This window comes from Macaca nemestrina, chromosome 1, assembly GCF_043159975.1.
Source record: "Macaca nemestrina isolate mMacNem1 chromosome 1, mMacNem.hap1, whole genome shotgun sequence".
Lineage (NCBI taxonomy): Eukaryota > Metazoa > Chordata > Mammalia > Primates > Cercopithecidae > Macaca > Macaca nemestrina.
This window is the reverse complement of record NC_092125.1, coordinates 167,066,973-167,092,722: the sequence shown is the minus strand read 5'-3', so window position 1 is coordinate 167,092,722 and position 25,750 is coordinate 167,066,973. Positions and strand designations below refer to the sequence as shown.

Sequence of the window (25,750 nt, the reverse complement as noted above, 5' to 3'; positions counted from 1 at the left end):
AAAGTCATTGCAATTCCATGCATTACGTTTCCAGACTTCCTCACAAGTTCTCAGCTAGCAGCCACAGAGAAGTGAAAACTTTCCCTTAAGTGGCACCATTCTCTGCCTATTGTTGTGCTTCACTCTGATATTTGTGACTGTTTCTGGATTCTCCAGCCTCAGCCATTCAGATTAATATTTCCCCAGTTCTTTCCATATTTGTGTAAGCCCTGTTTTCTTTATTAAGCCCAATTATACCTGTTAATACTTGCATTTGCTCTATTTTCTTGAAAAAAACCGAGACTGATACAGTGAGTGACCATCTAGTGCTGGTTTATATTCAGTACCCATTACCCCTGTGGTAGTTGTGCCCAGTGATGTAAAACTGCCAGTGGAAAATGGATACTAGGGAAATTGTTTGGTAAAACCAGAAAATGGGACTGAGCCCCTTTCAAGCAGGTCCTGTGAAGAAACCAGCAGGAAAACCAAGGGCAGATTAGGCAGGTAGACCAGAATATAACAGTGGAGTGTGTTCCAGAATTCAGAGTTCGTCCTCTGCACACTGATACCACACTGCAAACACAAATCATTCTAGGCTTCACCTGCTGTTTGGAACGAATGCAATCCCTAACATTTTTTCCAGCTTTTGTCAGGGTAGGTTCACAACCAGAGCAGCTGAAGCTACAGATGAAAGATATCAATGACGCTGGTTCAAAGAAACTGAAAAAGGCACGGCCTGACAATGGGGCTACAAATATACCCAGGGTTATTATAGACCAGAACTATAGCGCAAAGCTTATCACCCATAATGTTAAATTAACATACTGAATTATAATCAATTAATGCCTTAATAAAATTAGCAATCACGACATTGCTTTGGTTCACAAAGAGAATATATTTCTCATCTCAAATCCATTTCTCAAGTCCACTCTATGCATCCAATTTAAAGTGTAGAGTTTCTCACATAATAGAATTTATATCCCCTGTCACTATTTATCAAGCAACCCTGAAATTGAAAAGATTTATTCAGCAAGACCTTTCTCTGATTCCATTTTATGGGTCTAATAACTTGGTTTAATTGTCAACTGTAAAAGAGATAAGATTAGAGAACTTAGTAATTTGTCCCTTTTATGTTAGAAATATTTCACCATGGCCTAGATCCAAGAAGATGAGTAACTAGCGCACAACCAATTCTTAAAGAAGGAAAAAAGCAATTGTATAAGCATCTCCAATATTTTGGGTATAAACCCTAAGCCATTCCAAATCTTTAAAGCCTTAGGTGAATAGGTTGCAGGATTAATATTACAGCTTGGACACATATTGATCCATTTAAATTCTCAGTCTTCAACAAATTTTGTCAGACTATTCATACTGTTAGTAGATTCTGAAATGAGTTGGGCTGGATACTGTTCTTGTTCTGGATGATAATCACAAAACCTACAAGAAGCAATTGGAGTTTATTTCTACTGGCCTGTGCACATGCAAAGGTGTTTTTCAGCTGAGATTGAGCAGTAAAAGCACTGCACATGCACATGTGATAGGCCTGATTATAGCAGAAGCCCCCAAGGCTCCTCCTACTTTTCGCTGCTTCTGCAGTGCCCCCCTTGAATGGGATCTGTTGACAAGGCCCCTTCTGGACAGTAGCTGACAGGCACAAGGAGCTTATAGGTTTTGAATGGAAAGGATTTGCTAAATAAAGCTTCAATCCAAACTTCACCCCTCCCTTCCCGAGGTCAAGGCACTGAAGTCCTTGGTAGCTATGGCAATTACAAGGTGAACCAATGAATTACTGACATCTTAGGGTTTGCTACTTGACTCTTATCCCCAGTTAAATGCAGTTATAAAATTAAGTTCATATATTGTATTTTCAAAATGAAAATACAGAGCGAGAAAGCTTTTTTTTAAGTAGCCATGTAATTAAAGATGGTACGTGCCTCTGCAGTTCATTGTCAAAGATTGATTGTCTCCTAATCTAAACCTCAACACATTATCCTTTTGAAATTAAGTATACCAAGAGTCAAGACTTTTTCTTCTAAGAGTTAATTCTATATAACCTAAGTTACTCAGCTAATATGATATATCATGTATTCAAATGTCTTTTATTTCCTTTTTATTTTTTTCCCTTGGTTCTAGTGTAAGATTTATTTAGTTTGTAATGGTCATTAAAAAGAAGGTAGTGGATACCAGTGAAAAACACTATTTTAGGATGGTGATGGCCTTCTTTGGGCTTGATTCTTAAAAGAAATTATGTTATTTTATAATATTCTGATTATTCTCTAACTTCATCCATATCTTTGAACTAAGCTGAACACTGACCTCTTATTTTGGCTAGTGACCTTTAAAAAGAAAAGAACTTCAGATCTCACAGAGCTCTTTCAAAGTAAGTGGTCTTAAATGATTTCACTTCCATTGTCTCTCACTCTCTAATCCACTTTCGGTACTGTCTGACTTGCAACTTCTTGGCTTTATCTCCTATTTCTAGCATTTCATTTGCTTTTTGTGTATGCTTACAGGTCTCAATATTAATGATTTTTGACCGTTAGTACTTCCTGGAACGGACTGAATCATTTAGGACTCCTCCTCAAGTGACAGATAGCCAATCTGAATTTGCTTGAGAGAAATGGAGAAGTTATTGGTCACTGCTATGGACACAATGTCTGGGTCCTGTCAAAAATTCATGTTGAAACTTAATCTCCAATGTAGTAGTACTAAGAGATTGGGCCTTTAGGAAGTGGTTAGGCCATGAGGGCTCCTCCCTCATGAGTGAGATTAAGGCCTTTATAAAAGAGGCTCCACACAATCTTCAGCCCTTTTGCCCTTGCACCTCTTTTGCCGTCTGAAACACAGTATTGCCTCTGGAGGATGCAACAACAAGGCACCATCTTGGAAGCAAAGACTAGGCCCTCATCAGACACGCAACCTGCCAGAGCCTTGATCTTGGACTTCCCAGCCACCAGAGCTGTGAGAAATATACTTCTGTTGTTTATAAGCTACTCAGTTTATAGCATTTTGTTATAGTAACCAAACAGGCTAAGACATGTATAATATGCATACATATGTAAATATTTATATACATAGTATACAGATTAGCATAATGAAGGTTTAGTTTTCTCACACATTCAAAGTCTGATAAGGGCCAGGCAGCTCCCTGAAATTTGGGAGGGGAAGAAAGGTATGGAGAATATGCAGGATGTTTGTAAAGGCCAGGCCTGAAAAATTCCATTGGTCTTAATTTAGTCATATGACCCCATCCAGCTGCAAGGAAAGCTGGCAAATACAGTCTTCCTGTGTATCCAGATGGAGAAAATAGTGTGATAAGCATGTACCACTATCTCTGACATAATTTTATTTCTATTTCTTCCTAATATTTTGGCTAGCATCCATAAAATAGTATTAAATATTAAATAACAGTGATGATAAAGAATAATTGTCTTATTTTTGATTTTTATTCTTGATAATGAAAATGTTTTCACTATGTTTCCATTTAAAACATGGCCAATTTGGGGTCAAGATATGTATATTTTAGCATCCTAAGGAGGTTTTATATCTCTTTCTTTGTTAAGATTTATTTATTTAATAAGTGATATAAATTGAAATTTATCAAATATCTTTTTGGCAACTATGAAGATAATTATACAAGTTTCTTTTTAAAAGCTTAATATTGTAAATTGTATTAGTAGCTCTCTTAATGTTGAATTATTTTTTCTCACTTTTAAAGTCTAATATAATATACAATGTTCTTGAAAAGCTGTATTATGTTTGCTGTCATTTACTTCAATTTTTGTATCAATATTCATAAGTAAGATTGAGCTATAGTCTATTTTTAATTATTTTTGTCATGTTTCATAATTCATAAGTTGAAGCTTTATGGAGCTTTTTCTCTTTTTCCAGTTTGTTGAGCTGTCAAAATTGCATTGGAGTGATTTGATTCTCCAAAGAGAGAAAGAATTCCACTATGCTTGGGTCAGTTGCTGTTGTTGTAGGTTTATGCTTCAAGCACATAGCCACTGGGCTATCAATGTTCAATCTTGGCAGTACCCATTTTATCACTGCTTATAGCTATAACATTTTAAAATGTTTAATGAGAATGTTTTTATTACTTCCATGCACTCTTTCTGGCTCTCAGTATGCTCTTTTATCACAGCAATCTGCTCTTATTTATTGCTGCTGTATCTCTGAAATTATATCAAAACTGGAAAACAGATTTAAAAAAACATGACTCTCAAGTTCTCTACATTTCCTCTGCCTCAGTGGAGACATTTCCTCTGCTTCAGTGAGCTGTAGTTATTTTCCTTCTCTTTTGAAACTGTTGATTTTTCTCATGGATTCAGTCGTTATTGCTTATCCTTATCAATGTAAGTCTATTTAAGCAGTACTCTCAGCTGATATAAATTTCTTCAGCACTCATGTAGGTATGGACACGTGGCTCTTGGGCTGCTCATAGACCAATGGGTGACAAGCATACCACGGCATGTCTTGTCTTTGGTGTAAGTGGGCCCGCACATAGGGTCTTCCCCCCAGGGAAACAGGAGCATGACTACAGGGTCTGCTGGTTTCTCTCTGGATCCCATCATGATAGGGGTTCTCTTTGCCATAGAAACTCATATATATATACATACATAGTCACAGTAGTGAGCATATGACTAAGTCCAATGTAAGTTTTGGTTTAAAAAAAAATCTATCGTGAGAATTCATCGACATGGTCCCCACTGACTGGTTTGAAAAGTGAACAATGATCCAAGCCAGGTCAATCACAGTCCTTCCCTGGAAGTTTTTTGAAGGAGATCTAGGCTAGTAAATCTGTGAAGAGGTGAGCTTAGGGGATGCTAATGGTCAGGCTCTGATCATGTTGAGAAAAATTGGTAAGAGAAAAGGAGATGAAATGTTGGGAGAGACAGAGAGAGTTCTGAGTACTTGGTTCAGGTAACAAAATTTCCTGGAGTGTCCTGGTTCTTGCTTTCCCTCAGCTGTTCAGTTCTTGCTATAATTCTATGAGCTACCTCAATAAATTCACTTTTTGCCCATGTTAGTTCAAGTTGGAGTTCTTTTATTTTAGCCAAGAGTAGAATAACCATGGGAACACACACACACACACACACACACACACACACACACACACACACACAAAGATATATGTATCTCTTTTTCATCTGCGTCATCTCATGGAATTCCAATTTTTCAGTCTTGCCAATTTCCAGGACTTGGGCAATACTTTTCCTTCTACATTCACTGAATTACCTCAATGGGGATGGCAAAAGGGGCAGAGTCAATTGTCATGTTAGGAGCACTACCTTGGAGATACACAAACAAATACACAAATCTGGATACATATTTTAGTGCTAATTTTCTTTCCTCCTTTCTTTGTGACTCAATTCTCATTGTCTTCTTTCTCTTTCTAAAATACAAACAAATTTCCCCTTAAACCTAAAATTGGGAGATAGTGAAGAAGCTCAGCTTTTATAGTAGGAATATAATAAGATTTCATTCTAAAACACGACGTAATCAGTCATTACTACCATGCAAATATTATTTTAGAAAAAAATGTTGAATGTCTAGTGACTTCAGCAATTAAGTTTTTGGTCTTGGACCAGTCATAAGTACCATATCAGAGCCTTGTACGATCTGGGCTGACATTCACATCCTGAGCTGAACTCCTGAGCAATTCTTGCACTTTGATGCAAGTCAATTATTCACCCAATCTTTTCCATATACCCTTTGACTTTCATTTCAGAATTGCAAAAAGTATTCCATGATTTTGGAGGCTAGATATTCTCCTTTGCCCTTGCTGGCAAGCAAAAACTATACTATGAAGTGATAAAATTTGAATCACAACCTAAAGGATTGTCTTTGTTCTTGATCGAAACAATTTTTTTTTTCCAAAAACCTATGAGAGGCTAGGCACGGTGACCCACGCCTGTAATCCCAGCACTTTGGGAGGCCAAGGCGGGTGGATCACTTGAGGTCAGGAGATCGAGACCAGCCTGGCCAACACGATGAAACCCCGTTTCTACTAAAAATACAAAAAAAAAAAAAATCAGGTGCACGTGGTGGTGCATGACTGCAATCCTAGCTACTCAAGTGGCTCAGGCAGGAGAATAGCTTGAACCCAGGAGGCAGAGGCTGTAGTGAGCCAAGATCTCACCACTGCACTCCAGCCTGGGCAACAGAGTGACACTCTTTCAAAAAGAGAAAAAGAAAAAGAAAAAAACCTATGAGAAAATACCACGATTAGGATAATCTCTTTTGATTATATATTTGAGCAAATTTTATTGAAACAACTTCATTCATTGGATGTTCTTATAATTGGTAATAGCGTCTTCTTTTTAAAGGGTAAAATACACACAGCTGATGAAATTGTGGTGAAGTTTAGCCTTTGGGATTAGCTTTACCACCTTTAAATACACATCCCTTTCTGACAATATCTACACACTTCTGCTTTTCCTATAAATAGTCATTGACCAAAAGAATCTTTCCATTGACTTGCTGTCTCTAGATAGTTGCTGCAAGTCTAAAGAAAACTTGAAGTGTACCCATACCAAATAATCCTAGAGAGGATTACTCTAACACACTGTAAAACTTATATTGGGAGGAAGAAGGCAGGCAGCCTGGGTTTCTCTGCCTTTCCCTTACATCCTAACAATGGCCCCCACTCCTGCACCTCAGTGCTTGCACTCACCTCCAGATTTTGCATGAGACTTTTTACTTACTTACAACTCCCTATATTCTTTAGAACTACCACTTCAAGCCCATTCCAATTAATTTCTGAACTCTGAAATTTCACCTCTGTAAGAAAACAAAAAGAAGTCTTTCCTAATTAACCTCATTTGGTTCTGATTTCCCACTTAGCAGCCTTTCAGAAATCTCCAACATGTTACATCTTTGGATGCATCACCTGGTCTTTCACTAACTTGTTCTCTGTGCCTTTGGTACAACTCCCAGTTGGCTGCAAACTTCTTTGATGCATCTGCCAGCCCTTTGGTAGTAATAATACTAATACTAAAAAGCTAACATGCCAGTCTTATTATGCTCCAGACACAATGCTAAGTAATTTACTGTCAGAGTATTTGGATACTGTCTGGCATATAGTAAGCCATTAATACAGGTTTGTTATTATTACCATTTATAGCCCAATTAACTTGGTATTACTATTCTCTCCATTTCAGGATAAGAAAACTGTGAGGCACAGAGAATTACATAAATTGCTCAGAGTCACAGAGCTCATTACGTGGCAGAAACAAACCTTGGTGCCCATCTATTTGACACCAATACCTATCAATGTTCTTAATCATTACAAAAAAATTGCTAAACACACACACACGCACACACACACACACACACACACTAATTAATCCTTTTTGCGATAATACCCCTGTCGTTTTCAGAGCAGTGTAAGTTGTACTCAAGGCAGGTTTTACTTAAGAATTCACTCCCCTTTTAAAATTTAACTGTCTTAGAGACATAAGGAAAAAGTCACAAGTATTTGTATCTCCCCGGAGATTTTCATTTTGAAATTTAGAGGCCACTGAAATATGTGTCCTTAGGGAGAACAATGGGTTTTTCAAAACTTCTAAGTTGCTAAGGAGCTGTGTTCTGTTTTTTAACTATGAATATGCTACATCAGTCAGTCACCAGGACGTCATATTTGCTTTGGTCGAAAGAGCTAGGCCATGTCCAGGCCTGAGCAATAGAAAAAGTTTATGAGTATATTGCTAATATAAATGATTAATAATACATTACAGGCTCAACCCTGATCATGCCATGCATCTTCTTACAGTTATTTTGAGTACATTTTCATTTGATGCTCACAATTGCTCTCTACTGTAACAACTTTTCTCCTGGTCATGCTGTGAGATTGTACAGGGAGAAACACGCACTTCTGATGTTGTCTTTCCTGAGTTCTAAAGAAGGCTTTGCCTTTCCTCCCATCTCCTTTCCTTTTTCTCTTCCTTCTTCCTCTCATAGGCTGCCCCGTCCTTTTCTTCCTTAGCTGTCTGAGCTTTCTTGAAGGGAACCAAGGGTCGTAGATTCCCCAGGCCTGAGCCCTTCTGGAAGGCTCCAGGTTCTCTGGAGAGCAGTCAGGTGACAGAATCAACCCAACCGGGCCCAGTGACATAACTTCCCACTTAGGCAGCTGCACAGCACCCAGATCCCATCCCTGGAAGCTTCAAAACCCTGGGCTCCGCCACAACCAGGCACAACTGCCTCCCTCCAGGTTTCCACTTGGGTGAATGAATGGGCTTGAAGGCAACTCCAGATGCAGGAGGCGCGTTGCGGAGAAACGTGTCATTTACGAGAAAGTTTGTTTCCTACAGAGACTGCAGTTGGCAGCTGCACTCCCAGTCGGTTGCGAGAAAAGCTCCCCACCTGGGGAAGCGAGGCAGCTCCCGTGTGCGCTTGGCAGGGAGGACGCGGTGGCGGCGGGACTCGAACTCGGTCGTCGAAGGGCGCCCCGCAGGGTCCCGTCTGTAGCCCGGACGGCGTGCCCAGGTTGGAGTGGGAGGGAGCCGGCGTGCACAGCTGTCTTTGGTCGGGCTCAGGCTTCCGCTCCCTGCCTGCTCCCCTTTCCAGCCTCCCGCCCCAGAAATGATCTCAAGCGTTGCCAGTTTGATTCCAGAGCCCCACTCGGGTGGGTTCTTTTGTTTCTTTGTTTTAATGACAGTTCCCAGCCCTTCGGCATGTCATGCGCAATTAATTCCCTGGCTCTCACGAAGGCAGCTGGGGTGAAATTTCTTCTGCATCATCCTTTTGGGGATAATTGTTTATGATGTGACGTCAGTCGGATTGATTTTTCTCTCTTGAATGAAGGGTGGGAGGGGAGAAAGAGAGACGGAGAGAGAGAGAGAGGCGCACAGATGTGCACGGAGGCCACCGACACTGACATTTGGAATTCCTTCAGGGTAAAAGGACACCGGAATGGGAGCTTAAAAATGTATTGCTAAGATTTCAGGCTGCACGGAATTGTTAAGTTTTTCTTAAAAAAAAAAAAAAAAAAGAAAAGAAAGAAAGAAAAAGAAAAGAACCCCCTCCGCAGCAAGCCACTTAGGTGCTCCTTTCACGCCAGAGTCCCCTGTTAAGGTGGCAGCCCTTGGAATTAATCTCGGGCACCCAGCCGCTGCTGCAAGCTTAAGGAGACGACGAGGAGGGGCGGGGGAAGTGCGTCACCAGGTGGGGAAGGGGCTGTGTATTTGGTGACAAACGGGAGGCGATGGGGGTGGAGGGGAATGGGGACGGGAAATAGGTTCTGTGTGCTCTCCGGGGGTATTGTGTCAGGAGATGCAGGCTGGCTACCATGTGACGCGGTCCAAAGCTGAAGGGATTGGCCGAGGCAGCGCAGGCGGTGCAGCTCGGCCGGCTTGCCGTTCCTCTCCCTTTCTCTCAGCATCTTCCTGGTAGCCTGCCTGTAGGTGAAGCAGCACCAGCAGCATCCATGGCCTGTCTTTTGGGTTAACACTTATCTCCTTTGGCTTCGGCAGCGGACGCAATAGACCTCAGCAGCGGCGTGGTGAGGACTTAGCTGGGACCTGGAATCGTATCCTCCTGTGTTTTTTCAGACTCCTTGGAAATTAAGGAATGCAATTCTGCCACCATGATGGAAGGTAGGATGCTTTCGGCTGTGGTTGACTGGCTTCAAGCAAGGTTTGGGCGGAACAGCGTTAAAGAATATGTGCAGCCAGTGTATGTGGCGGTTCTAGAACCTGGTTGCCAAGGTTTTGCAAGCAGAAATGCTGCAGTTTGCTTGCAGTGGATCTGGGCTCAGACTAATGGAATCAAACCACAGGGCTGCTGCTTAGCTCAGAACCTACAGAGCTCCCAGCTCCTTTGAGAGAGAAAAGCCTAAAGTGTTTGCAGGGAGCTGAGATGGAGCTAGGAAAGAGCTTGCAAGCAAATAAGTTGGGCAAGAAGATAAGGTTTTCTGTTCTGGGTTCCTGGGACTACACTGATTAAACATTTACAATGGAAACTTGTTTTCTGAAATTGACATTAGACAGGAGAGGTCATGAACAGTGTTATCCACACAGACATTTTCAGTGAACTGTTTAAAAATTATAAAAATTCTTACAAGGTATTTTTATCTCTGCAGTTTACATCATATTATTGGGATAGGAGGGCAGCAAATTTGGTCCATAAACTGTAGTTGTATGAGAATGTAATTGCAACAGAATGAAAAATATAAGGAAAATACCCGGGCCTCTTGCCTCCTGATTTGGGGTCTTATTAGGTTATAAAAGAATTTTATGCTCCCTAAATGCTTTCCCTGTCCAGTGGTTTTTAGCCAAGCATCAAATGATTATTTGCTGATGATCTTTTTGTATATTCAATATTGAGTGTAAGGAGGAACTTTCCCTGGGGAGATGCTATTTAAACTATATTGTATTCTACTAAATTACCCTTCCCAACCTGAAACTGTGACAGCCAAGATTGTCTCAAAAAAGCAGCAAGCTGATCAGGAAAGAAGCAAGCAGCTCTATGCAGGCTTTGATTTTCTGTTTTCACACTATAGGATGGTGCAAAACTCCTGGCCTTTCCTAAGATGACAGGCAGAAATTTGTCCCCAGCCTGGATTTCACAATGCAGAATTGAGTGCATAATGGGTCTCAAATCAGCCATGAAAATGGCAGAGAGGCCACCTCTTAAGCCAAGGTTTGTCCTACGGATTTTAACTATTGCTTAGAAATTTACCAAAATGGAATAAGAAGAGGATGGTTTCTTAAAAACAGCAGTGTAGCCTGTACTTATTTGGCAGAAATGAATTCTTTTTGCTCTCCCTGTCATCATGTCAAACATTGTCAATGTGATTTGGGGGAGTGAAGAATTCTAGAGTCAAAACCCACAGATTTTAGAAGATAGCCTTAAAAGAGAGGTTGGGTATGATTTTGTCATGGAGCTGAGTCTTGTTTGCAAAAGGTTCTCAAGCTAGTCCTTCAAATCCAGGCCTATATAAATTGAGATTGCTAACACTCTCAGATTAAGTCATTTTCATTAAATCAAAATGGATTTAATCTTTGAATAGCAAGGCAAGACAAACAGAAAGAGTATTATTTATGCACTTTTCAATTAAAAATTCATGTGGATTATCTTCTTCAGAAAAAAATCTTGCCTGTAGAGGTACTGTATTTCTCCAGCTCAATTTCATATAGCATTTCTTAAAAATGCATCTGCACACATTCTGATTAGATTTCGGTCTTGCACAGAGAATTGGATGCTCTTTCTTTTACTTCTTGCCTTGCAAACCATGGCACTAAAGTATCTTCTTTGAAGGTTGTAACGTTTTTTGATGCTCATTAATGATTCTCCCGGTAATATGGTCTATTGTGCCATCCAAGAATGCCAGTTCAAAGCCCTGTGATAAGCTTATCCAGGCTGCCTAAACCAAAATGAGAACTGCAACAAAGACTTGTTCTGGAGCTGAATTAACACTATTGCTCTGGGTTTGCCAAATTTATCTAATGAAGGATGTTATCTTAGCACTGGTATGAATTAGAGGTTATACTATGGATACAGTTGTCTTTCACCAGATCTTTTGCAAGAGAAATTGGACAGGTGTTCCCACTGGCTTAAATAGCTAAATGAAATTAACATTCATTTCTACCCATAGTTCCTACTTAAATGTTTTTAAGCCTTATTATCTTAATAGTTCAGTGACCTTAGAAAGGCAAATAGGAGCTTAACCAAAAATCAATTTTCTATCAGTTGCCTTCCAACTTAGTTGACAGTCTTTTTGGCAATATACATTCATGTTTCCAGTATTGCATGGCAGAATTTCACCTCTGAATTGCTCTTATTCTGAAGGTGTGGTATATAATTATTATTTCCACTTAACTCATCTCTAGAGATTGCCAGGCTCTGTACATCTACCACAATAACGTTGGAAAGATAAGGAACCTCATCAAAGGCACCCCGAAATTGCCATTGCAGCTTTTTGTTGAAACATCAGTAGACTCGGAGAATGTGCCACCAAACATCTAGTTAAAATCATATTTCTTCTCAAGTAGTGTGTCTCACACACACACATAGAGTCATCCACACAAACACATTTCTGGAAAGGAAGAAAACATATATTTGCACTCATGAGTATGTACATTTCTATATTGCTAAAGTGTTTTAGTCTGCTACTCAGAAAAAGCATGGCCATGGCAACTTTTCAAAGGCACTTCTCTACTTTGTGTAAAGCAAGAGTAAACAAATATTCAGCAGAATGGGTTATAGTAAACTACGTTTTGTTTGTGTGACCAGGATATAGGCTCCTTTCATTCAATGTCTATTGGAAATCCATCTTATCATAGATGATAAATGTTACTACCTCCTCAGTGATCCTAATATCATGGAAGTCAACGAAATAATTCCCCAGGGACCACAAGCCGGTGATTAGTAGTTTGTGGCTCCATGGTTCATTTAACGTATTTTAATTAAAAAACATATTTTTGAGGGACTTGATTTGTTGCTTCCTGCATACTTATCTTTTGACAGTGGTTGGCATTGAGTTGTTTCCTTTCTAAAGAAAGCCACATGATCATGAAGGGAAAGATGATGAGCAAAGGGAATTATTAACTAAGGAGTGTACATGCTGGCTAAACTTGCAATGAAGTCTATGTGGTTAGGGTAACTATTCAAGGACTATTTTTTTGATATATTATTATTAAAGTTTGAAAGCGGCATTCTTTAGCTATCCTTTCTAAGACAACTGGAACTAAGTCAGAGTTTCTTGGGCTATCTGTCTATGTGTGAGGATGTCTAGAAAGTACTTTCCTTGTTCACGTAGGCCCAACTGAAAGTGTTTTGCATTTTCAGTTCCATATTCAGGCTCTTAGGTGCTATACTAGAAAGATAAGTTTCTAGGTGCCAGTGGTTTCATTTTATATGATAATTTAAAAAATTAACAAGCATATACTTTGAAGGGATTACTGGGTTTAATTATAATATTCAGGGTAATATATTTTATTATATTTATTTTATATATTTTATATTTTTAATATATAAATATTTTATATTTTTAAATATATTTTATTATATTTACTACTCGTAAAAACCTGAAAATAAGTATATTGTGTATACAATGCTTTTTTCAGTCTTTTTCTACATTTCAAAAGTAAAAATAATGCATTGAGGCAAAAAAATGGTGGAGTAGAATTTGAACCTACATCCATTTAACCACAAAGCTCATGTTTTTGACCCTCTAGGAATCTCTTAGTTTCGCTTTGCCTCAGGTTGGGCATGTTAACCTAATTGAAAAATAGGCCATAGTGCCTTTGGTTGCATATTCTGTGTCTCTCTGTTTTAAATATGAATATTCACAGAACCATACTCTTTAATTTCTTATTAATGCTTTTTATGTCCAAAAATCATTATTTAAAAAATTTTGCATAATTCAAGAGTAACTGAATTTCTGTTGTTGCAATAAACCTTATAAACACTAAGAACTTCTTTTCCTATTTAGAAACAGAGTTTTACTAAATAACATTTGGAAAATTCTTTGGTCAGAAAAGAGCAAGACATCTTGAATCTGGAGCTGTTCATTTTATAGTTAGTTAAGAAGTTTTAAAGGGAATGCTTCTAATTTTCCTACTGATTCTCTTCTTTAAATGATGAAATTACTTTATAAAATCTAAACATGCAGATATAAGATTCTAATATATGTTCCATCACTTGTGTAATTTCTCATCTTCTCCAGTGTTCTGTGTCATAAAGAACCTCTTTAGATGTATATGTTCCCATCCAAGTGTCAGGGGTCAACATTAAACTTCTAAAAATAATATGGAGTCTTTAAAAAAGTTAAATTAGATAAACCATACTAGAAGACTCTGAATCATTCTTTGTGTTGGATGTAGCACATACACTATCCATGTTTCAAATACACAAGGGACAGGAAGTTACCAACTCACAATTTTTGTGTTCCTGAAAGTTTGTTTGTGAGTTGGTTACTTGGAACCTGTTTTCCTGTAGGAATAATGATACAAATAATAGAGTCTCGCACAAGTCCATCAAAGGCTATTAACCCAATATCTAGTTAACATCCCAAATATTTGCTATAAAATGTGTAAAGAACAGTATGGTTCTCATAGTAATTAAATAGAAGAAAATTATGGCATTAAATGTGTTTTTAATTTTGAATGTTGCTGTTTGAAGGAAAGAAGCTTTAACTGGAGGGCAATGAAGAGCTGGAGAGAAAATTTGAAGGTATTTTTAGAATACCATCAAATACTTTAAGTATTTTCAGAAGTTTTAGATACTCATGACACTGGATTTTTCAATTATGCTCAATTTTACTTTCATACTTGTAGCTTACCTTTTCCCAATTCAATTTTATCATATGAACTGCTTTTAAATTATGAGTAAAGTCATGATGTAAACTCAGAGACTGGATTAAAAGTGGGAGAGAGAATTTACTGAGATAACTCTAAAGGAGTTAGAAGAGAGAAAAGTGATAAGGGATTATAAGGAATTTGGGCTCACGTGTCTGAATAAGTCCCATTTGGAGAAATTAACTGAATAAGAAAGAGGTCATAGGTAGAATAGAAAAAGCAGGAGCATAGTAAAAGCAGGAAAAAGTGGGGTGAGGCAGAGGTGTTGGGTCTCATAGGTTTGTATGCTAACTACCAAATGTAGGTATGGGCACACAATGGCAAGCTTTCCATGGGGGAGAGATTGGAGAAGTGCATTTAGACTTGGGAAGCGATGGGCCTCTATTCTTGGAACTTGTGTATTGGTTAACTACATCTGCAAGGTATTAGAAAGATCTGATATTAGAAAGATATTAGGCATCTAGAATTAAATACTTTACATCACACGCCTGCCTTGTTTAAGAAAACTTCTATATCTCCCCATTTCTCTTAAAATCCATAGGCTACAAGACCCTGCATGCTCTGGCCTGCTGTGCCTTTTCAAGCTCATCAAATACTTCACTCACACTGAAAGCCATACTGCTTGCCTTCTGGTGTTCAGAATAAACACTTTCATGCCTCAGGGCTTTTTCCTTGCCTAAAACACTCATTTTGCAGGTCATGGAGTTACCAATTCTCTTGTGGTCCCAGCAAAACTGCCACCTCCTCAGGCAGCCTTTGCTATCATCCTTGTCATCTCAAACATATATCCTGGGCTACTGAGTCCATCTCAGCCCGCTCTCTCTCCTCAGAGCTGTGTTTATGGCCTGTGGTTGCTTTCAATGCATGGGCTGAATCTCTCACTCAGAGGTAAGCTCCACGAGGGCAGAAATCTGGTCTACCATATTCACCTCTGTATCCTTAGCTCTTGGCACACTATAAATACTTAACATGTTTATTAATTGAATAAGTGAACAAAACTAGATACAAATGACTCAGATAACTGTATACTATTCATTATTAGGTATTATTTTGGGCATTATGATGGACGTAAGAAAAAAATGCTCAAATATGTATTCTCACTGGAGAAATAAAATCAATAAACATGAAACAATTAGGAAATAAGACAATATTCTGCAGTGATAAATTGTGAGAAACAGATAATATATATTGAAATGCAAAAAAAAAGGAAATAGTTCATTTTAAAATACGTACTTGAGCTTGAATTGTTTTGGTGATGAGTTCCTAGGAAATGATTTCGTAATGAAAAAAGGCACATTGTAGCACCACCATTCAAAGAATTCCCAGAGTCAGTTTTGTCAATATCCTGATGCTTTTTTTCTTTTCTCTCTTCCTTTGCCTTCCTTGCATTTCTGCCTTTCCTTTCTCTACTTTTCTCATTCTTCCATCCCACCTTTCCCTTCCTGGGTTCTCATTCCTTTTCTCTGGTTTATGACCAAGCCTGAAAATGGTGGCTTACAAAGCTAGCAGGTTTGACTTGGAATCTGGGAAAGTGTTTTTAAATAAATGAATGAATGTAAATGAGTGCAACGTTGTTCTATGTTTTTGTGTGTACAGTGACGATGTCATGGTATATGAGATTTTTCAGATGCAAATTACTCCTGATTAAAGAATTTGTTAATCTTAGGCGCTCAATGTGTTAGCTGATTTTATGCAGTTGGACTTTTTGGTAAAAAGAACATGAACCCAGAAGTCAGACTTGAGTTTGAGTCTAAGTGTTGTGACTGCTTGGCTGTATGCCATGAGAAAGTTACTTTACATTCCTGGACTCTGTTTCCTTGCAAACAAAATGAGATAATTGATCTACCATACCTCTAGAACTTCCAGCTTTAACAGTCTCTGGCATTTGCTGAATGATTGGGATTCCTCACATCTACTCGCTCCAAAGTTTGAATTCTAATGATTGACTGCTTTTCCTCTCATCTCAAAATATATTCATCCCCGACACACAAATCATTCAAATGCGTTACTATCTGCCTTTTATTAGTTTAATTTTTCTCTATTTTTATTTTGCATCCACAATTTAGTTTTGCCTCTTTCCTGTACTGGAACACAAAAAGTGCATGTATGGCAACCCTCTTCTGCAACTCCTAGTCTAGAACTGTTTGTTTATTCATCAAATATTCTGTATCGAATGCACACTAGGCATTGTTCTAGGTGCTATAAGCTCAGTAGTGAACAAAACAGATTAAAATGTCTGCCCATGTGGCATTCCTTTTACAGAAGTCAGTCAGCATGAGCCTATGTGATCCATGGATCAAGTGACAGGTGAGCATTCAGAAGTCTAGCATTCAGATACTGGTTCTGTGAATGTTTTATGACAGTGCCCCTTGGGCTCATGCTTCTCACACATTTAATAAATGAATGAATATCATGTCCTTGCCTTAGCTCACCATTCCAAACCCAAAGTTGCAGCTGAGAGCTCAGCAACTGCTATAGGCTTGAACATTTTCACAGAAAAGATGTAAATGCCACGAAAGGGTCATTTCAGGATCAAAATTACACATCTACTCACATGTTTTTTGGTGTATACCAAAAACTTTCATTTTTATTTTTGGTTCATATCCACTTCTGTTATGTGTCAAGACTAGTGTTTTAGGATTTTTGAAAGCCTGTGTGGAGTTACCTATGTTTCTTCTCTTTACAAACAATATAAGGAGGAAAATATTCTGCTCACTTAGGGCATTGTCAAAGATTATGCGACATTTGCACATGCTTAAAAGTTTTAAAAATGCTTTATTCATCAAACAGATACATCTGGAGTGTTTCTGATATCTCAGTTGTTGTACTAGGCACAATGAAAATGACAGCAAAACACAAGGCAACAATGTAACCCATCTTCAGAAGCATAGAGTCTATTATATGATATCACATTTGCATGTACATATTTTATTCTTGCAATGCCTCTGTGTGGTAGAAAGAATAAGTACAGTAATCCTCCCTTACCTACAGAGGATTTGTTCCAAGACCCCCAGTAGATGCCTGAAACTACAGATATCACCAAGCCCTATATACACTATGCTTTTTCCTATACATATATATGAGATAAAGTTGATTTATATATATGATTATATATATATACACCTTCACAGGTATCAATCAATAGGTATCAATTTTACCTATGATAATTTTACCTTTATCATAGGTAAAATTAACTTTACCTATGATAAAGTTAATTTGTAAATTAGGCACAGTAGGAGATTGGCAACAATATCTAATAATAAAATTTAGAACAGGTATAACAGCCTGCTATAATAAAAGTTATGTGAATGTGCTGTCTGTCTCGAAATATTTTGTTATACAGTACGCACCTCTCTTCTGATGATGTGAGATGTTACAGTGCCTACATGATGAGATGAAATGGAGTGAATGACGTATGCATTCTGATGTAGTGTTAGGCTGCCATTGACCTTGAACACAAGCACTGTGATATGCAACAATGTGATGACTGAGATGACTACTAAGTGACTAAGAGCAGGTAGTGTAGACAGCATGGATACACTGGACAAAGGACTGATTCATGTTCCAGACAGGATGGAGTAGGATGGCACGAGATTTCATTACGCTACTCACAATGGCATGCAATTTAAAACTTATGAATTGGTTATTTCTAAATTTTTTCCTTTAATATTTTCAGACCACAGTTGACTGTGGGTAACTGAACCCACAGAAAATGGAACCTTGGATAAGGAGGAACTTTTGCATTACTATCCTTATTTTAAACAGAAGGAAACTAGGGCCCACCAAGGTTAAGTGACGCTCAAGGTGACCACCTTACTAGTGGCAGAACCAGCACATATCAGCCAGGCTTGACTCCTAGTTAAGTGCTGTTTATTTGTATAATGGCGTAACTGGAAAATCTTACTCATATCTAAAGTGTTTGACCTAGGTCTCTGACTGGCAAGTAAACAGTAGATTGCTTAAGTCTGACTTGATGTTTCAAAAGCCTTCTTCAGAACTAAGCGAGTTAATTTTATTATCAGGTCATGATCTTTCAGAACAGTCATCAACTTGAAGAAGGCCACCTCACACAGAAGGGTTTTATCCCAGTGGGCTCTTTTCAGTAGCTCTCCCTGTTTTTCTACAGTTTTCTGAGGAAGAGGGTCACGATGTGATGTCACTAGTCCAGTAGACTCTAAACTTTCACAACTTACCTTCTACCACACATTTTATCAAAAAGCCTGGTTCCCACCACCAACAAAAGCCCTTTTTTCCCCCTGAGAAGGACAGCTCAGTGTTCACTGATATTTTATGAAAACTGTGGCTGTTATCATGAAAACATGATAATGTGTACCATCATTTGAAGATTAACCAAATGGGTTCAACCTCATTTTATAGTTGCAGAAACCAAGGCCAAATGAAAAGGCTTACCTAAGGATTTTTATTCTCTCTGTAAGAGGACAAGTCAAAGTTTATTTTAGTAATGATTCCAAAACTGTGAATAGACAAAGACTTGGAGCCCACGGTGTCTTTCACGTTCAAAGGTGCTGAGGCTGGCTGGATGACTGCCAAAAGACACAAATGAATGTGTCCCCAGGGTCATCGTTCTACTGAGTACACATACAATGTGACCATTTATAGCTCTCTCCCTTGATTTTCTCAGTGAGCCAGTACAGTGTAGGGGGAAGGGCCAGGACTTGAAGAGGGACTATACCGCCTCTGTGACTGGTGACCTTGAGTGAGTTCTGGAATGGTTGGCCTCAGCTTCCCCATTTGTAAAGGGAGAATAATGCTGGCTACCTACCTCATAGAGTCATTATGAAGAGCAAATGAAGTAATAAATATACATCTGAGAGTGTACTACAGATGCCGGTTTTTTTCTCAGTTTTCTCTCAACCTATATACCCATTATAAAGTTTAATTTATAAATTAGGCACAGTAGGAGATTGGCAATGATAACTAATAATAAAATAGAAGTTTCCATTGTTCTATTGGGTGTTACTTGTGGATTTCTTAGCCTCTGGAGGCTAGATATTACTGCTTGCTGTTTTGTTTTTTATGTAGATTATTACTGTACCTTCCTGAAGATAGGCCTTACAGATTTCTTTCTCCTCTTCACCATACCATGAAGTTACAAGCATACTCCATCATCCTTTATTCTCAACGTCCATGTGGTCGGCCACCCCTTTCTTGAACATGTACAGCATCACTAATCAATCACAGCCATCTTTCCCCTAGCTGTAGTATCTATCTCAACATCATATTCCAGGAAATTCCTGTGAATTGATTGGAATGGGCACATGAGATGATATTACCTTGCATTCCTTACCACAAGCAGTTTCCCAAAGTTGAAATACAGGGAATAAAACTAGAATATAGGCTGGGCGAGGTGGCTCATACCTGTAATTTCAGCCCTTAGGGAGGCCGAGGCAAGTGGATTACTTGAAGCCAGGAGTTACAGACCAGGCTGGCCAACATGGCAAAACCCTGCCTCTACCAAAAATACAAAAAAATTAGCTGGGCATGGTGGTGCGCACCCGTACTCCCAGCTAATCAGGAGGCTCAGGCGGGAGAATCACTTGAACCTTGGAAGTGGAGGTTGCAGTGAGCTGTGATCACATCACTGCACTCCAGCCTGGGCCACAGAGGGATAGTCTGTCTCAAACACAAACAGACAAACATACAAAACCCACTAGAATATAGGTGATCTACCTGTGCACCCACCTTTACAAATGCCCTTAGTGAATCACCAAAAATGACATGTCAAAAATTGCTCACAGCAGCAGCTCTGGTAACAATGGCAGGAAATGGTCTCCAAGCCTGATTGTAGATAGAACCCTACTCCTGTGCTATTGACTGTAACCATTAAGTTTCCCTTAGCCTCCTTGTGCCCTAATTTGAAGAACTATGTCTACCGGGTAGCCAAGCTAGAGTCACTGCTTGGATTCATTCCTGATTCCTCCTTCCTTCCTGTCCTACATCAGTAGGTCCTCAAGAACTGTAGATTGTCTTTCCTGAATAGCTCTTGACTTTGTTCTCTCTCTTTCATCCCCTGCTAACACATCTGATCAGACCTTGCTTCTTCCACCTTCCAATGAATCCTCACAGCCACCAAAGACATCAATTTCCTCATTTGCCTTTGCTTGTTTCCCACGCTTCTAAGATGAAGTCAAAATGCTTTAGTGTGCTGTGCAAAGCTTTCACTCATAGGCTGCCTTCAGCCTTATCGCTCACTGGCCCAGCCAGACAGAGCTCCTTGCCATTCTCTTGCCCTTGAACTTGCCATTCCTTTCCTTCTCTATATGGAAACAGTCTGTTCTGACTTTTCAAGCACTAACTAAAGACTGCCTGCCTTCAGTGAAGCCTTCACATATGCAGCAGGTTGAAAATGAGAGCTCTGGCTTTGGAGTCAGACTGATCCAGCTTAAACCTGTGTGTGTGACCCTAGGGAGCTAGTGAACACGTTTCCTCCTCAGGAAAGTGGATATGATGATAACAGTCTTTCTCATGGGTAATTTAATCATGTAAGGTTGAAAAAATTAAATCAGAAAGTGCACTTGTAGCACTTGGAGTTCTCCAGAGAGACAGAACTGAACAAATATTTTGTGTGTGTGTGTGTGTGTGTGTGTGTGTACATACATACAGAGAGAAAGAGAGAGAGGAGTTTTTAAATAAGGAATTGTCTCACATGGTTGTGGGGACTGGCGTGGCAAGTCCAAAATTTGTAGGGCAGGCTGGCAGGCCGGTAACTCAGGCAAGGGTTAACAGTGCAGTCTTAAGACAAAATGTTAAGCTCCCAATAAATCTTAGTTACTATTCTCTTTTAGGCATAGCACATTCTTATACCTGCTTTGTTCCTTGCTAAAAACCAAGGACTATGCCACAGTGGAGATCATATTTTACTCACTTTAGGATTCCCAATGTGTGGCATGTGTGTAAATGCTCAATAAATACCCAGTTTTAATCAATGAATCCTGTGTAGGGATCACAAACTTTTGGTGAAAGAGTCAAGTCACCTAGCATATGGTTATTATGAGAATTAAATGAGTTAAAATATGCAAAACATTTAGAAGATGATTTGGTCCATAGTAAAAGCTTATTAAACGTTATTGTCATGTGCACATCAAAGGTCCCAGTAAAGTTCCTGGATGCCAGGCAATACCCTGGATCGTGCTTCCTCTGCTCTTCCCAAAGCACCCATCTGCCATGTAGGATCACACTGGCTGAGAGCCACATTCTGGTTCCAGGAGTGTGCAGTTAATATAGTATCTCACACATGTCTGCCTGACTCCTTTCATCATTCCCTCTGATTTTAAGAGGCCAGGTTTCATTGCAGGAAACTTGCAAAATAAGAAGATATGTAGAAGAAAATTAAATTCCCAAATAATCTCATTGTTATGAAAGAACCAACCACTACTACAGTTTGTTGAGTGAAGAACATGAGCTTTGGAGACAGACAACCTGAAGTTGCTTAACCCTTGGTGATCTCATCAGCATCATAATTTGTTTCACTATTCCTCTGTCATCAAATATTTAGGCTTGATTTGTATATTGAGGACAAATTGCTCAGATTAAGGAGTCTCATGGTATGGTATGACTTCTTGGCTCTTATCTAATAAGTTATCCTGATGAGGTGGTGAGAATTCTGCATTGAATTCTAGTCCTGGCATTGCCCCAACCAGTTGAGTGACTTTAGACAAGTCTCTAAAATTGGGGAAAGAAAGCAAGGTAGTAAAGAGAAATTGATTTTAATTAGAAAAATTCTGATATCTCCTGGCACCTTTCTTTATTGGTTATGAGGATAAGGCCAAGAATTTCCTAGGTGGGTAAGAACCAATTTGGCATGTCCTTTCTGCAAGTCCTGACTATGTCTATTGGGTTAAGTCATCACCTCTCTGCTTTCCCATCTATAGACTGGTAAATTATATGAGTGTTCCTGAATCCTACTGGGTTGAATATTGAAGCATTAAAATATATGTGAAAGTATTTTGAAAGCTGTAAAATTTTTTATGTAAGTATAATGTAGTATTAGAGCATTATTAGTTTTAGTATCTTGAAAATTCTGGTTTCAACTGAAGAGTTGGGTTAGATATTTTGAAGGCACCAACTCATTTTAAAACTCTATGATGAATCCCTGCTACAGACAACCCCTTTCCCCAATATCCTTAAATTTCCATGTCTACAAATGATTGTTTTTCATTTTTAGATACCAGAAGATAAGCACCTTTCCAAATTTAATGATTTATTTAAATGGGGATGGCTATATGGAATTTTGTTAAACTGAATAAAAATATTGTTACCAATAATGGATACATAGTGGGACAACTTAAAATGCAGTTTAAAGGGTGTTCAACTGACATCTATCTTGTACTAGTTACAAACCCAAATATAGTTCTGTATACAATTTCAGCAAAGTCTAATCCTCTCCTTCTAAATGCCAGATCAAATGATTTCATCTGGATTTCTTCTCTTGAGTTTCCTGCTATCTTCTGTCTTCATGGCAGCCCAGTTCAAGTTGGCACAATGAAGAACAGAGCTCGTCACACTCTTGATCAACTTTTGACTAAGACACATAGGAAGTGTTGTAGTGACAGTGCAAGGCGATGAGCTAGCCAGGCATCTAGGTGTGAGACACAGGTGAGCAAGACACATACAGACCTTGCTGTCATGGAACCTGAGTTCAAGTATGAGGACACAAGATTAACAAACCAAATGAATGAACAAGATCATCTCAGATTACGTTAAAATCAGTGAAAGAGGCAAAATAGAATCATGTGGTGGAGAATGGGAGGGGTGGTGGTAAAGGCTACTTTCGGTGGTAAGGGAAGGTTTTTCTGAGAAGGGGCACTTGAACTGAGACCCCTATACCTTGTGACCTGTGAAGCTCTGGAACAGCATTTCAGGAGTGAAAACAGCAGGGTGATGTGCCTGGGCCTTTGTGAACTCAAGGATAAGAGGGAAGCCTGCATGGCCGGAGACCAGTGAGGAAGGGAACAGAGGCAGGAGAGAAGAACAGGAGATTCACATCAGGCAGGGCTTTGTGAGCAGTGGAGGTGGATCTGGAATGGATTCTGAAGCAAGGAAAAGCCACTGGAGAGGGTGAAGGAGAAGGTCATGCTTTTTCTTGCATCTTTAGACAATTACTTGTGTTGTCAGATGGACTTTAGTAGCTTCAGATGGCATTATAGCTTTTTTTTTTTTTTTTTGAGGAAGTGGAAGAATGATTATCTTGAATCTGTGTTTGAGTAATAAATATTCTGATTTTATTTAAATTTTATGTTTATTTGCGGGAAAGCTGATGGAGATTGGAAGGGATGGTGGTGCCCTTCCCCAAGCCACTCATTGGCACCATCACTATTGAGGTCTGTAGGCTCAAAGTGAAGGTTTAATTTAGCTATTGAATAAACTCTAACCCAAATAGTTCTGGCATTAGGCTTTTTCAAAGACATGCTGACAACTGAAAAAGATGAAGATATTGGAGATCCAAGGGTATCGTGCACTTTTTTAATGTATTTATCTTTAAATATCTTTGAAGCACTTCAATTATTTGATAGCTGTTCTGATACTGAATCAGTTAGTTTATTAGTCTGGCTTTCATCACTGAGGCTTTTTCTCTCTAGGCCAGATCAGAAAGACAGAAATACTTAAGAGATCTTACTGTTGACAGAGGTTGACCTCTCCATGCTTCATTTTTCTCTCCAAATGTTTCCATTAAAACCTTTTGTGTTCTCTCTGAATGTCATCTACTGAGATACCTACAGTCTGCCTTAACTAGATTCACCTGTGCGCTTCTCCAATTCTATAGCCCTCTCTTCCTACCTGCAGGTGCCAAAACTTACTATGCCCTAAATTGCATTTTTACCCAAGAGGAAAATATATGCAAGGCTTCCTGTAAGTGGGAATTGCTCCTGGTCTAGTTTCCTTTGGGACAGGAACAGGCCTCTGGTTTTCTTTTATAATTTCTTACATAATATAGCAGCTAAATGCACAGGCTTGAAAGTTAAAAATTACTTGGATTCAGATCCTGACTCTGAGACTTGCTGGCTATGCGCCCCTGGGCAAGCCTGAGCTTCAAGCTCCTTCCTTCCTTCCTTCCTTCCTTCCTTCCTTCCTTCCTTCCTTCCTTCCTTCCTTCCTTCCTTCCTTCCTTCCCTTCCCTTCCTTTCCCTTCCCTTCTCTTCCTCCTGTCTTCCTTGCTTCCTCCTTTCTCTTTTTTCTTTTTTTCCTTTTAAACTATCACAAATTACAAGCTTGTCAGCAAGTATTTATTGAGGTTTCAAATATTGTGCTAGGTACTAGATGTACATAGTGAGCAAACCTCATGAAACAGACATTGTGGAGCTTACAGTTTAGTGACAATGACGTTAAAATAACACAGATAATTATATGATTATAAGTGAGCAAAGTTATGTGAAGGAAGCATTGAATGGGATTCTTGAAGAGCTTTTTAAATAAGGACCTAACCTTGTAAGTGAGAGTGAGTCAAAGTGGCAAGCATTAAATGACACTATGTGTGTGTAGAGTCAAACATACTTCCTGTTACTTTTACAGTCAGTTGCTCATGTTATCCTTATTATTATAGTGTGGTTGGCATTGTTAATATTATCAGCACCCCCATGCTTGTGCATATCCTTGATTCAGTAAACTTCCCCAGAACTTGCTATAAGATAATACCAAAATGTCTTTTTACGATATTCTTGGTCACTTGCCTAGATGTGCCCTACATCTGTGCTTCCCGACCCCTGCCAGCTTACCTAGTTTTTGACCAGGTATCTGAGCAGTTTCTAGGGCTACACACTCATATTTTGGTTTCCATCCATACACTGACTCCCCAGAATCTTTAGAAGACCTCTGATCTTACTGCTCCATCTCCTAAATAGGTGTCATCCAAACCTAACATCACAACTGCCCTGTTGCTCCGTTGTTCCAGAAGGAAGCAGGAATCTTTTAGGGAATTTTCCAAAAGAAAAGAAGAGTCCCTCCCAGTATCTTTGAGTTCTTTTTAAGAGCTCATTGCTATACCTACTCTGCTCTATAAGCACCTGCTCTGGCTGAATTATGAGCCTGGGAGATATTCCTTCTCATTATTCTTGAGAAAGTCTTTCTTGTTCACCACTGGTAGGCCATAAATCTAATCCTCAGACTTCATCGTTTCTCCACACCAAAGGCTGTGAAATTATGGTTTATTTTTTATTTTTTATATTGTCAGTGCATATGTGTTACGTAAACCTATGTATGGCGAACCCTTGATTTTCCTAGTAGATTGGTGAGAGGAAGAGCTCTTAATAGCCAATAGCCCTGAATCACCTCTTCTATTAAAGTTTCTCATAACTGGCTTTAGTTCTCCTTTCCTTTTCTTCCCATTCTCTAATTAGACCTTACCAAAAGATAGTTGCCCTGTAACTTACCAAAACCCAGCTACCCCAGAACAGCCCTAGATCTCTGGATATTGCATAATAAAAAAAGACTGAGAATAACGTTATCCAAGAAGC

General features: G+C 39.0%; 1 protein-coding gene across 33 annotated transcripts in view; it reads left to right on the top strand.

Moving 5' to 3' along the window:
• The first annotated feature begins 8,793 nt into the window (after window positions 1-8,793).
• The window catches only part of LOC105498451 (SH3GL interacting endocytic adaptor 1), a 216,421-nt gene continuing 199,464 nt past the window's right edge, over window positions 8,794-25,750 (top strand). For 9 of the 33 annotated variants that reach the window (XM_071091756.1, XM_071091752.1, XM_011770582.2 and 6 more), the window contains exons 1-2: window positions 8,794-8,876; window positions 9,453-9,575. In XM_071091756.1, the coding sequence (XP_070947857.1) occupies window positions 9,566-9,575 (10 nt within the window). In that variant the 5' untranslated portion in view covers window positions 8,794-8,876; window positions 9,453-9,565. Of the gene's footprint in view, window positions 9,145-9,212; window positions 9,576-25,750 lie in introns of those variants that run through there. The other 24 variants (XM_011770567.2, XM_011770570.2, XM_011770566.2 and 21 more) reach the window with 9 other exon arrangements.